Raw genomic sequence first — 14,241 nt, forward strand, 5'->3', positions numbered from 1 at the left:
CATCATCATCATCGTCATCACCATCATCTTCATCGCCATTACTGTTATCTTCATCGTTGTCGTCATTATCATCACCATCACCACCATCGTCATCATCACCATCCCCGTCATCATCACTGTCATCATCACCATCCCCATCATCATCATCACCATCATCGTCATCACCACCATCCCCGTCATCATCATCATCATCACCATCACCATCGTTCTCTTCGTCTGAACCTGCACAGAGTTTCAGAAAGATTTTTTCATTCGTTTTTTTGTCAAATAAATTAATATTTTTCTGAGAGTGTGATCTGCGTTTACCTCGTAGATGAGCTGGTTACCGTAGCAACAGCCAGGGAGGAGGACCTTGGTTCTCACAGCGCTGATCGATTACTGGCTGCGGGACTTTATGACTTATGACTTTACAATATAAAACATGATTGAGTAAATTATTTTAATTATTTGTGTAAATACAAAATTTGTTAGAAAAGCTGTTCGCTCTACAAACACAAACAATCTGAAGTCTCAAACACATTTTATATAGAAACGTCACAAACCTCAAACCTGAGCTCACTACATTCACCACGGGCTGTTCACCTGACCGCGGTAAATAAAGGCTGATATTAAAGATAAAAAAATACAATTAAACATGAAGAGTTCAGAGGTACAAGTGCTGCGTTCACAGGAAATACGGAAACACAAATCAGAGAAAACAAAATTGATAAACTCAGAAATATTGTTAAAAAAAAGTTGGGCTGCAACTGTATTATTTTGTTTGATTAGTTATAATTGTATTCAATTATTGTATTTGGTTATTTGTTAATCAATCAATTGTTTAGTCAATTAAATGTCCCAAAAGCAAAACATAAATCTACAATAATAAAAAAAACAGATAAGCACCAAATAATCACCTGTTTTTGAACAATTTGCCAATTATGATTATATTATCATTGTTCATCAAATTTAATGATCTATTAATGATTTCAGGTTTGCTGAAGTTAAAGGTCTGGTTTGCATAGTTATTTTTTTATGACATTTTGACATAAAAACATACTTTAAAAATAAAAAGGAATATATCAAATTACAAATGGTACCCAAAAAAAGAAGAAAAATGTTTATCTGATTGATTACTTTTTTAAAATTAATTTATTTTATACAGATTTTTTTTTTTAATTTCATCATTTATATGCAAAACAAAGTATTCCTTTGTTTCAGCTCATCTCTGTTTTATTTCAAATAAATAAATATGTCCTATACAGGTTCAGGGTCAGACAAACTTAAATTTGAAAAAAATATTAGATTAATGGAAAAAGAATTAAGTGTTGATTGCAGCCTTGAAATGAGCCAAATCATAGATTTTTTTTTAATTTTAAAGAATAATAAATCCATTTAAATGTTATTTCCTGTGTGACTCTGAACATTACAGCAGGAAAACAAATAAATAAAGGACAGATAAACTGAAGATTTAGCGCTAAAAACGTGAATGTGTGAGACAAAAGCAATAAATATGAAGGAAACAGTGAGACAGCAGGAGACACCAGTGATGCAAACACGACAATAAAAGAGTCAAAGTTACAGAAGAAGAATAAAAATGACATCATGTTAAAGAAAAGCTACATTTGGATTTTTTTACTCATGAAAAAAAAACTTTATTTTTTACGGATCCATATTCTTCTAATAATTTACTGTTGGCACATCTCACTGCTTTTCATGCATGTGTGTTCATGCATATGTCAGAAAAACAGGACTTGTATTATTTCTGGGTGTCATTCTGGGCTTTTGACTCTGAATTTGTCATTTTGACTATTTTCCACCTGATGAGGTCATTTTGACCATATTTGGCATATGGAGGAAATACATGCTATTTCCACTAGGTGACCTGTCACAGTCAATGTAGCTGCTGATCACTGACATATCCCAGACTGTCAGCAGCTACACTCACACACTGACATATCCCAGACTGTCAGCAGCTACACTCACACACTGACATATCCCAGACTGTCAGCAGCTACACTCACACACTGACATATCCCAGACTGTCAGCAGCTACACTCACACACTGACATATCCCAGACTGTCAGCAGCTACACTCACACACTGAGGAGGATAATGGAAATCATTCTTTTTGTTTTTTTCATCTAAAAACATAGCGGCATCATGAAAAAAATCTGGCATTTAAAGGGTTCTGAGTGTATTTATATATAATAATTGATATTTATTTTTAGGGCTCATGTTGATTAAAAAAAACAAAAATACAAAATATGACTAACTGTATTCTGAATACAAAAAGATTACTTAACCCTTTGAAACCTGAGCAAATTCTCTTTCTTTCTTTCAGCCAGCAGCTTTGTAAGAAATGGCCCGAAAATTTGTAAGAAGGAAAAAAATAAAAATAAAAATGTAAAGTTAAAACCAAACAAACAAAAAAAACAACAATACAAAAAACAAGAAAATAACCTTGATAAAGTGCCAAAAAAATATTTTCTTTTCTTTCTGTGACATTATTTCAAATATATTATTAATAGAATTATAAACATAGTTTTCTGGACATTTTCCTCTGTTTTTAAAATTCTATGTCAATTTTTAATTTATTTTTTATTTTATTTTTTTGTAGTTTGCAGGATAATTCCTGCCAAGTTGCTCATATTGTCTCTGCTTCTTTTTTTAAAGGAAATCAAACCATTTTACTCAAGTTTCAGAGGGTTAAACGTTTGTGAAAGGCAAGTACAAATACCTTAAATTAGACATAAGCAGAGCACATGAGTACATGTACTTCGTTAAAATCACCACTAATTATCCACATAAATTACCATGTAATTAAATTAAATTAATTATTAAACGTAATCAAACTGCAGCCAGTGAAGTGATTATGCAAAAATGCAACCAAAAAAACATGTATATTTTAATATTTTTTAATATTAGTTCTTTATAGGAGAGTATAAGAAAAATATGGAGCCGTAAAATAAAGTTTTTGGGTTTGTCGGATGTCAGATGTGAATTTGTCAGAGCTGAAAGCTGATTGGCTGAGACGGTGAGGCTGAGGATGTTTTTGTACGTCTTGGCTTATATTTACAGTCAGGACTCCGAAACAGGGAAAAAAACGTATTAAACTTTTGGATTTCGATCGTAAAAATTAAAAAAAAAATAAAGCTTCTGTACAAATTTTAGTTCTCTTTTTTTAACAGACTCGTCAGGAACAAAAAGCGTTTGTTCTGTTGGTTATAAAAAAGCTACAAAAAACAAAGATAAAGTTTGAGAATTGGTGGCAAATCTGCCGTCATCGGATTTATTGATCATGTTCGGATATCGATCAGACGATCAGCTGAGTGACTTTGTGGAAACGGAGCTCAGTCCGACGGCTGATTGGCTACTGATGACGTCACAAACCTGCCAGCTGTTCAGACGTTCATCCAAACCCCGTCTGCGGGGACAGGAAGTAGAAGAAGAAGAAGTTAAACGTCCACAAGGTCTCGGTCTGAGCAGCCAATCAGAAGCTGGTCTCGGTCTGAGCAGCCAATCAGAAGCTGGTCTCGGTCTGAGCAGCCAATCAGAAGCTGGTCTCGGTCTGAGCAGCCAATCAGAAGCTGGTCTCGGTCTGAGCAGCCAATCAGAAGCTGGTCTCATTCATGTGTGGTTTTGGGCTGGTGGGCGGGCCGGCGGCGGCGGGGCTCTCCGGGCTGGCCGGACTCTCAGGTGAAGCTGGGACATCAGCAGGAGACGTGGCGGCGCTGCGGCGGGGTGAGGCTGGCGCCTGAGACTGGGTCGGGCTCACTGTGGCTGAGGCGGGGCTTGTTGGGGGAGTGGGTGTGGCCCTGCGGTGTGATGAAGACGAGGAAGATGGTGACGATGACGATAAGGATGAAGGCGTTCCTGGGGAGTGGCGTGCAGCGGGCGTCACAGAAAAGGTGGTCGGTGTCCTGACGCCGAATCTGGCCTCTAACTCGGTGCACACGGCTAAGCTCCGCCTCATGCTCTCTGGCCCCGCCGGGACGCCAAAGCCAGAGGCCACCGCTGCCGCCGCAGACTCTGAACCTTTGGCGCGCTCCTGGCAGCGCTCCACGAAGCTCCCCCTACGCACGGACCCCCAGTCTCTGTCCCGGTCCTGGTGACTGAGGGGCCGCGGGCTGGCGCTTGGGTTGGAGGCAGAGTTGTGGGCGTAGGCGGGGATGGCGAGGATCTGCGTCCCAGGAAGGGAGGAGTCACGGACAGGTTTGGTGAGTGGCACGGGGGGCGGAGCCTGCCGGGGGAGGCTGCCGCACAACGACGCTGACGAACCAGAAGCTCCGGCTCCTCGTCCTCCTGCAGAGTGGAGACGCTCCGTCCTGAAGACGTCGCTGAGCTGAGAGTGAAGGCTGCGGGGACAGGAAGTCACATGACACAACAACAACTTCACAGGAAGTGCATGAGCAGCGTCTGTGCGGCGGTGTACCTGCAGGTGGAGGCTCGCGGCGTGCTGTCAGGCGTCCTGGTCAGAGCCAGGTCGCACTGGTCCAACAGCTCCAGCAGCTCCTCCTCCGTCGGCCCGCCCAGCGCTGCCAGACAACCAATCAGAGCCCAGATCACTCAGACTACAAATACAGCATCAACATAGAGCCAGTGGAGGATCCCCCAAACCCCTGACAGAGGACACAGCTGAGACACTAACGTCCTAAAATACTAGAAATGTCTCTAAATCCTAACAATGTCCAACAATCCAACAAATGTCCTAAAATCCAACAAATGTCCTAAAATTCTTGAACACTTGCTGAAAGCCTGTTCTAGTAGCCACAAAAACAAAGCAGGTCGAGTGTCCCCGCTGTAGGACAACAGTAAAGTCGTGTCCGTCAAAGAGTCTCACCTCTGATGTCCACCTTGCCGGCGATCTCCATGGCGGTCGTCAGGTCCCACATCTGGATGCTGCCGTTGCCATGGCCACTGAACAGGTAGCGACGGGGCCGAGAGCCGATGCGACTCGAGCCCTCGCACTCGTGAACCATAAAGGCCGTGATGGAGGTGCTGTCCACCGAACGCACCTCACACACCCTGAGAGAGAGAGAGAGACACACACACACACACACACACACACACACACACTCAAATCTCTGTTTCCTCTCGCTGTTTTCAGGCTTATTCACTTTATTTTTTTTTCTCAACATGTTTTTCTAGCAGTGAGAAACCTGCAGCCTACAGAGGACTGAGGACGCTCCGCTGAGGACGCTCCGCTGAGGACGCTCCGCTGAGGACGCAGGCAACTCTACACACACTTCTCAGGACATTCAGGCGAGAGACGGCAGCACACACACTCACCTCTTCCCGTTGGACGACAGTCTGACGTAGAGTTTATCGGTGTCCGGTACGACTCTCTGGATGAACACCTGCTGGTCGTCTCTCTCTCCATACGGACCTGAAAACACAAATTGTGGATTATTTGAAAAAATAGGCAAAAAACTTTCAAAGAGTAAAATATGAACATAAAAAAGGCCAAAAATCTTTTAAAAAATTGCCACAAATTTTAAAAAAGCAGCACATAAAATGGGAAAAATATAATAATAAAATAAAGGGCAAAAAAAAAGCCAACATTAAAAAACAAATACCATTTTGAAAGAAAAAATGTCTTTAACATAAATAAGAAAAAACAATACACCTTATATAAAATAATAATATTAACAATAATAATAATAATAATGTTATATCAATCAATATTAAACTATTATTATTATTACAAATTTAGCTTCATATGACATTAGTTACACATTAAAAGCCATTTGAAGACGTGTGTGTGCGTGCGTGTGTGCGTGCGTGTGTGCGTGCGTGTGCGTGTGTGTGTGTGTGTGTGTGTTACCTATCTCCGTCCCGGCGCTGCAGCCTCCGTGTCCGTCCACGTCGTCCAGGCTGAGGATCTTGAAGGAGGTGAGCGGCGTGGACCCCGGCTGGGTGGAGATCATCCCTCTGAAGCGCGTCACCGTCCACGTCCGCACGTGGTTGTTGTCGGCACAAACTGACAGACAGAGAGAGAGAGACAGACAGACAGACAGATATGGACAACGTCAGAAACCAGCCTGGACTGAGGGCTGAGGGGACGGACGGGTGTGTCTCTGAGACGGGTACCTGAGATGAGGTGTTTCTCGGACAGCATGATCTTGGTGACGGGGCTGCGGTGGACAGAGAAGGTCTGGAAGAGCTGCGGGCCCGAGCCGACCGTCTCCGGGTGCTGAACGATGACCCGAACCGTCCCTGAGCTGGTCCCGTACGCGATCTCTATCCAGTTCCCGCTGTCACCTGATCACACGGCCAGCAGCATTAGTTGTCATAGCAACAGTAAAAGCAGCAGCAGCAAACAGTATTTTAGTCTCGTACTGGTTTTAGGAGTCAGGTAGACGCTGAGGGCGGTGATGGCGTCCTCAGTCGGGTCTCTGTACAGCTCCGTCACCAGCAGGTCGTTATCCTTCATCCTGAGAGGGAACTTCTGCACGTCTAAAAGACGAACAAACATCATGATCTCATTCAAACCAGTCTTTATTAGGTCGTACACAGATGGCCAGCAGGCGACTCACCGATGTAATAGATGGATCCGTTGTTGCAGCCGAGGATGAGGAAGGAGCCGGCGGTGTCGTAGCTGCTGATGGGAACAACGTCCTGATTCTGCACACAAACAAACAACACAGAACATCACACAACAACACACAACAACACACAGCAGCAGCAGGCGGGTTTCCGTTACAGATTTGCGCAAAACTCAAGTGATATTTACGAAATTTCGATAAAACACAATTGTTAGATGACTGCGTTTCCATTGAGGGATGTAATGCGACTTCTCTCGTGATGAAATACAACTTTCCTCTGCTGATAAAATCCCAGTAACCATGGCGATGGATGTCCAAGACATGAACAGGTTTATTTCTATTGCAGCCGCTCCGAAAAGCCGATCAAATATCGCCTTAATTTCTCTGTCCCGTAAAGAAATCTCGGTCTCTGTGACAGGATTTCTCAGCGCAGCAGCAGCATTGATTCTGACCGTCATCCTTCCAAAAGCATAATCATGAACGCAGCCAAAATGATTAAATAAGAATGCAAAGGACATAAATGCACCAAACAGTCGCTAAGGGACAAGTGCAGCGTTTTTCTGCACTTTTATTTATTTGTGGTGGCTTAACGCAACAACAGTATCTGCCACTATGTACAGAGTTTCTACTTTTGGAGCTGGAACATTCATTAGGAATACAGATTCATTACAATGGGTATAAAAGTTTGCTTTCACTCCCCCCTTGCATCAGCTGCTCCTCTCACTTTTCAGTCTGACTTGATCAGCTCTGATCGGCTTGATTGATCAATTATTGACGACGTGACAAACTTCTGCCGAGGAAAATAAACAAACTAATTGCATCCGTTCTGCGTTTATTGACCCGCAAACTCCTCCGAGTTTACTACACGAGGAAATGAAGAGGGTCAGATAGTGTGTGTGCAGTGACGCTCTCTCATCACACACCTGCCAGTGTTTGGTGACGGCGTTCCAAACCCCGACCTTCCCCGTGTGGCTGGTGGCGATCAGCTGGTTACCAACGAAGAAGAGAGCCTCCACCGGCACGTTGAGGCTGAAGACGCCTGCAGGAGGAAAAACTCGATGTCAGACTGAAGCCGTTTCCGTGCTGCTGGAACTGAAACACTCAGAGCTGTGTGGAAACTCGCACCGATTTCGTTCCCGTTGCCGTCAGGACAGATGGCCCACAGGATGATCTCCGTCCCCGAGGCCACCGCCACCATCTTATCGTTGTCTCCCAGCGAGCCCGCCATCACTTTGGCATTGAGAGCGACTCTATCGATCACCCAATCCAGACGAGGAGACGTGAAGACCTGCTGCCACCCGGTGGACTCCTTCACCCTGAGACAGATGGACAGACAGATGGACAGAGAGACGAACAAAGAGACGGACAGAGAGACAGACAAGGACACCATCAGGGTTTTTTGGCCCCGATCTGATCGGATACTCATATTTATTTAAATGTTGATTAAATATATACAACACACTGAAATATGAGCTGAAATATGATGAGTATGATATTGACCCAATCACAGCTGTTTATTGACATTAACTTTGGGGTAGAAAACCGACACGTCGCGTACATTTAATCAAACAACGTCGAGCAAACTCTGCCTCCACTGGTTACTCTGAAACTGAAATCTGAAAAATGCTGCTCTACTGCTGCTCTACTGCTGCTGCTCTACTGCTGCTGCTGCTCTACTGCTGCTGCTCTACTGCTGCTGCTCTACTGCTGCTGCTCTTCTGCTGCTGCTGCTGCTCTACTGCTGCTCTACTGCTGCTGCTCTACTGCTGCTGCTCTACTGCTGCTGCTGCTGCTGCTCTACTGCTGCTGCTGCTCTACTGCTGCTGCTGCTGCTCTACTGCTGCTCTACTGCTGCTGCTCTACTGCTGCTGCTGCTCTACTGCTTCTGCTGCTGCTCTACTATTGCTGCTGCTGCTCTGCTGCTGCTCTGCTGCTGCTCTGCTGCTGCTCTTCCTCTGCCTCCATCAGCTGTTGTGGAAGCTGAAGAGGAGACAACATTCAACGATATTCAACACTTTAATTGATACTGATTTTTTTAGGTGGTTAAAATATGTTTTCATCATCATTTAGTCTCTGTGTCGGTGTTTTATGTTGGGACTGATCTTTATTTTTAAGAGGTGGGGCTGGAGTGTGACATCTTTAATTTAAAATTAACATAAATTACTACCTTTTCAAGTTTTATGTCCCTCACCAAAGCCAAAATTAAAAACACAAGTCCCTCCTCGATGCTTACATTTTTTAAAATGCCTGAGCCGTTTTTCATTCCCCCCTCAGAAATAACAAACAGTCCCTATGTGGAAGTCCTATTTCAAGAAATTTGATTTAGTCTGATTTCAGCCAAACTAACATATTTTACATGGATGTTAAAAGTCCAGTTTTCGTCGCACTAACACAATAATTTCACGTTTTCTAACATCACGTAAACATACTGAGTTAAGAGTTTACCTGTAACAGACAACGAACTGTGCGTACGCCACAGCGATCCAGTTGTGATGACCACAGATGATCCGAACCATGCCGGTGTCTGATAACTGACCTGCACACACACACACACACACACACACACACACACACACACACGTTAGAAAACACTGTGTGTGTAACAATCGGTCGGTGCAGAGTCGTTGTTTACCTCCAGGCGTCCTCTCCTCGGCGCTCGCTCGGCCCAGTATCCCAGAGTTCCCCAGGTTGGGGGGCATCGTGTTGCTGCGTCTGACCGGTGCTCTTTCTGCCGGCGCCATTCGTCCCGCCATGAACTGCGATCCCGCCACACTATGACGATTACGGCGCTTCGCCGGGTACACTGGGGCGACACGCACATAAAAATGAGGACATAAGACAGTGAAACAAAAATAAATTGTGTCTCAACTCAGGGGACGGACCCTCACAGGGAGGTGTGTCCTTAAATGACAGAATATTTTATATTATATTTTATATTTAGTTTGTTTTTCCAAAAGTGCTAAAATAAATCTGACCTCCATCGTGATGAAAACTTGTCCAGGTCATGACATTAAATTTTAAACTTTTCACAATAAAAATAAGAGAATAATGTTGAAGAAAACAAACATATGATAAAGCCCAGAATTATTTATCTAGTTTATGACTTTAATGATATTTTTAATCACATTTTTGCAGCAGCATTTTCCTAACAATATGATTCATTAGTCATTCAACACAAACTAGTATGTAGGATGAAAGCTGCCAAAATCCAAAATAAATTAATAAATGACTCAATAAATAAATTGACAAATCATTAAAAGTAGCAAAAATATTCTAAATAAATAATGGCAATAATTCATTTATATAATGTAAGCTCAATTAATATTATTGTTTTTTACCTAGAATGTACAGTTTTATTTCCCTCTTAATAATACATAAATTAATTGATATATTTTATGACTTTTAAAAAAATAATTAATTTATGTATTTTGCATTTATTTGTATTTATTTTAGATTTTTTAAAATGTTTTTATTCATATTTAAATTGATCTAAAAACATAATACAGAAATAAATAAATATAATCAAATTCATAAATCAATAAAGAAATTAAAAAATAAATTCAAATAAAACTAAATTTAAAGAAATATTTTTGACGTTGGCAGATATATTTATGCACACTTTCATCGACATGATGAGTGGTGTGATGACAGGGTGGCGTACCTGGTGGAGGCAGGTAGCCGTTAAACAGCACGTTTCCGCAGGAGGATCGGTCCAGCTCGTCACACAGCTGCAGCTTTCGCACTGTTTACGACACACACAGTTATTATAACAGAAAACACAACATTTCAACGTTCATGAGGACAATACGGCCGAGGATGCAATTTTATTTTTTATTTTCTCCAGATCAAAGACAGAAAATGTCTCGCAGATAGCAAGAAGATTAAGATTTGTCCAGAAAATGACTTTTCTAATTGAATTAATTTTCTAATTTCTTGTTTTTGTTCCTTTTTGTTGTTGTTTTATAAACTTTCCCGTTTTTGTTTGAGGTTTTTTTTTTAACAATTTGTTGCTAATTTGTAGTTATTTCTTTTTATGCCTTCTTCCCATATTTTAAAAGAAATCAAGCCATTTTGCCCACATTTCCAAGGGTTAATATCTGTAAATCAAAATTTGGAAAATAATCATCATTTAAAAAGCACTGTTTTGTTTTGCAGGAGCTTATTTCCTTAAAATCCTTCCGACACTCGGCCTCGGTGCGACTCACCCAGCGGCGTGATGCCGTAGAACTCGGCCTCGTGCATGAGCATGTGCACGTTGATGGAGCGGGGGTACAGCTCTTTGGTCCGCAGGAAGTTGAGTATGGTGGCGAACAGAGAGGGGTCCCTGTCGATGAAGATCTACGGCGAGAGAGGAGGGACATGATGACCGCGGCACAAAATAAACCCAAACATGAACACAGAGTGACTGAACTCACAGCTCCGGTTTCATCCTTCAGAGTCGAGATGCGACCGCTCAGAAGACTGAAAGACAAACACAAATCGCGCCGCTGTTAGTGATCGACGCCGACACGCAGCAGTGGTCAAATCTCACAGGACGCCATAAAATATACCAAAAAATATTAAATATAAAATTGATAAATAAAATGAGACAATGATTAATAAATCTGCTTTAATTTCTTTATTTAAAACCTTTAATTTTTTACCTACTTTTTAACTTTTCAATGTAATTTCCCCTCTATTTCATCACTTTTACAAATGAATTTTTGTATTTTAACAGAATCTATTTTTAAAATGTATTTTTTAAATTAATCTACCTATTACTCTCCCTTTGTATTTTACCCAATATTTATTTACCAAAAGTTTTTTCTGTATTTTATATATAATAAATACATTTGGGTAATATTAAATAATAATTGAAATAAATTAATTAATACAAAGGTAAAAAAAAAAAGTCTAACACAGAAATATCAATTTCTCTAAATTTTTTATCAGTTAATTAAAACCTCCATTTATTTGTAATACTATGCTACATTTAATGGCATATTCATTTATTTATTGAGTCATTTAATATTCATTTTTTTTATTTTGGCGGATTGGGTCCTCCATGCAAATAAAAAGCAGCTTTTTATATAAAACATGTAATACATTTCTCCTACACCAATCATCATAAAACTGTGTCGTGCTGTCCAGTAGTCAGGGAAACATAAAATTGCACAAATTTTGGCTCTGTGTGTGTGTGTGTGTGTGTGTGTGTGTGTGTGCGTGTGTGTTTCTCTCCGACCTTGAGAAAAAGGAGTCAGGGACCCACGTCAGAGTCTGTCGGGAGGTGCTGAACCTGTAAACAAACAAACATTACTTCATCAGCTCTTCCTCTACAGAGTTTTTAAATCCTTGTTATTATTTTTGGGTTTTTTTTAGACATCAACCTGAGAGGACCCACACTGTAAAAAGTTAAATGTTGACGGTTTTTTTCTCATTAAGTAGAAAAGGTGAATGTATAAATACTGTGGAAGTACAGGAACGCTGAATACACAGAGAAATGAACACAGTCATTATTAGGAAAATTAAATATACCAGAATATTATATTATACTAGAAAGGGACAGGGTGGATTTATGAGTCAGTTTTATCTCATCTCATCTGGTCTGTGACTGCTTGTGATTAAACATAGTTTAGAAAAAATGAAATTAAAACTTGTCCTTGATCCTGCTACTTCTTTGGAGTTGAAGGATTAGTAAATTATTTAATCATCTAGTTCAAAGTTTTAAACCACATTAAAAACTTGAACTGTAAAACTAAAAAACATATATATCTTGGGTTTTTTTGTGCTCCTAGTAATCTGTTCACCTGACTGATGCTGCTTTTTGTTTTTAGTTGCCCTCCTGTTTTTAAAAAAATCCCTTTTTATTTTTGATTTGCCATTATAAAACTAATTTTATTGTTTTTGTGTTTGTGTTGTAGCATCATGTCCACCATTGCTGCTTCTCTTTATCTTTTGTACTTTTTCATGTATTTACACTTATTCTGTTTAGCTTGATTGTGTTTATTAAAGGTGTATTTTTAAAAAAATCAGTGTGTGTCAGTGAATCACAGCTGGCTTTAAAAAAACAAACAGAAGTTTCTTAATCCTGTTCTGTTTATCCAGGACTTAACCTTGTTCTTCCACAATAAAAAATACTTAAATATCAGCAAACATAAAAAGTTATGAATCACTTGTTTGTGCGTATTTATTAAAAATATAAAGCGCAAACTCCACGTCGTAGCGCCTAATTTTCCACATTATGTCCCCATAATTCCATTATCGGACATTGATTGATCTTTCATTCACAATCTGACAGCTTACATTTGATCATAACGTCCTTTAAATGTTACTTTAATCTCTTTCTATTGACTAACTTTGCTTCTAAACTTTGCTTCGTGGTGACTAATTAACCTTTACAGGACGGGATTTACACGTTAGCATCAGCTAACAATAACTGACACACATCAGAGTGAACCGCAGGGCGCGAGGGTCCCACCTTTGGATAAACACGCGCTCAGGTGGAGTTTGTCTGGTGGTTAAAGTGTTAACTGGAGAGTCAGACGCGCGTTTTATGCTTTGTGGTGATTTTAACTCGTTAAAAACGCGATAAACTCGCTGTTACACCTCTTTCTCCCGCAGCTAGCCGCAGGTTAGCCGACACTCCCCAAACACCCCCCCGGCTCCTCACCGCTTTCCGCCGACGTTCAGGTGGATGATGTCCCCGCTCCGAGCCGCGTTAGACATCCTCCGACCACAAGCTGCTCCTCCACAAAACTGCTACTTTATCTTTTTACTCCATTTTTTAGGATAAATTCAGCTTCCGCTCTTGTTTTCATCCCAACTTCCTGTCGCGCGGTGAGGCGGAGGGTGAGAGGGAAAAGCCGGAGGAGGAGCGCTGGATCGCGGGGAGGAGACAAAACCCGGACCGGAGTCTGACACCGGCGCTGTACCGAAGTGTGTCCCCCCACAGTCTACGTGTCCCCCCGTAAAACAGAGCGGTAAAGGGATATGACGCTTTTTTGTAGGCCAACCCGGAAGTTAGCATCACACTGGTTCCCTCGTCAAAAAACCTTATGGGATTGTCGATCAACAAAAGTGACAAACACAAGTTTACGATGCTTACGTGTTTTGTTCAGCGTGATAATCTTCGCAGATGAACTCCACTTTTGTGTGTTTTGAGGCGTAAAATAAACTCGGCAGAAGCATAAAGCTATTGTAAGACTACAAACCAACTACAGTGTGGTCACACAACTTAAACGTCACCACCCGAATCTCTCAACTTCTGATTTGATTTAGCGCTTCATTTTCTACAAAACGCTCTCCTGTTAGCGTGACCTGATCTAGATAATAATCATGGACATGTCAGTTTGCTGCTCTCACATGTAGTTTCTGTGTCGGTGTGATGACGTCTAATGTCCCCGACAAACACTGTCGTGCCATTTAGCTACTTGTTCGCAACCGCCTTTTTTAAGACAAGTTCAAAAATCAGGTTTATACCAACGTATTTTATGTTAAAGAACAAAGCATCTAAATATTTAGCATGTGTTAACCACAGACTTTATTTAAGGCATTTTACCGAAAACACAAAAAAAAAAAAAAACAGAAACTTTGGGACGAGGGAACAGGAAGTGCAAAAATACCAACAGACCTCCGTGTGTTAGTGCAGAGGTCGCGCCTCAGTGGTTTAGTTTGTTGGGGGCCCACATGTACAAGTACGATAAATACAGCAGAGTTTTAGGGCCACATTAAGAAA

At 41.2% G+C, this 14,241-nt stretch overlaps 1 protein-coding gene across 1 annotated transcript; it reads right to left on the reverse strand.

Annotated features, from left to right (window-relative positions):
* Positions 1-425: 425 nt before the first annotated feature.
* On the reverse strand, positions 426-13,366 carry shkbp1 (SH3KBP1 binding protein 1). The gene is made up of 17 exons (XM_088078452.1): positions 13,177-13,366; positions 11,749-11,802; positions 10,943-10,988; positions 10,733-10,865; positions 10,189-10,269; positions 9,160-9,330; positions 8,973-9,063; positions 7,653-7,843; positions 7,451-7,566; positions 6,519-6,606; positions 6,322-6,438; positions 6,073-6,243; positions 5,807-5,962; positions 5,272-5,368; positions 4,823-5,007; positions 4,415-4,517; positions 426-4,337 (listed from the first exon to the last, which is right to left on the reverse strand). Exons 1-17 carry the CDS (start codon positions 13,230-13,232, stop codon positions 3,593-3,595), a joined length of 2,601 nt encoding a protein of 866 aa, XP_087934578.1. The 5' UTR covers positions 13,233-13,366; the 3' UTR covers positions 426-3,592.
* Positions 13,367-14,241: the final 875 nt, after the last annotated feature.

This window comes from Plectropomus leopardus, chromosome 6 (genome assembly GCF_026936395.1).
Source record: "Plectropomus leopardus strain MGB_pleo_1.0 chromosome 6, ASM2693639v1, whole genome shotgun sequence".
In the NCBI taxonomy this organism is placed as follows: domain Eukaryota; kingdom Metazoa; phylum Chordata; class Actinopteri; order Perciformes; family Serranidae; genus Plectropomus; species Plectropomus leopardus.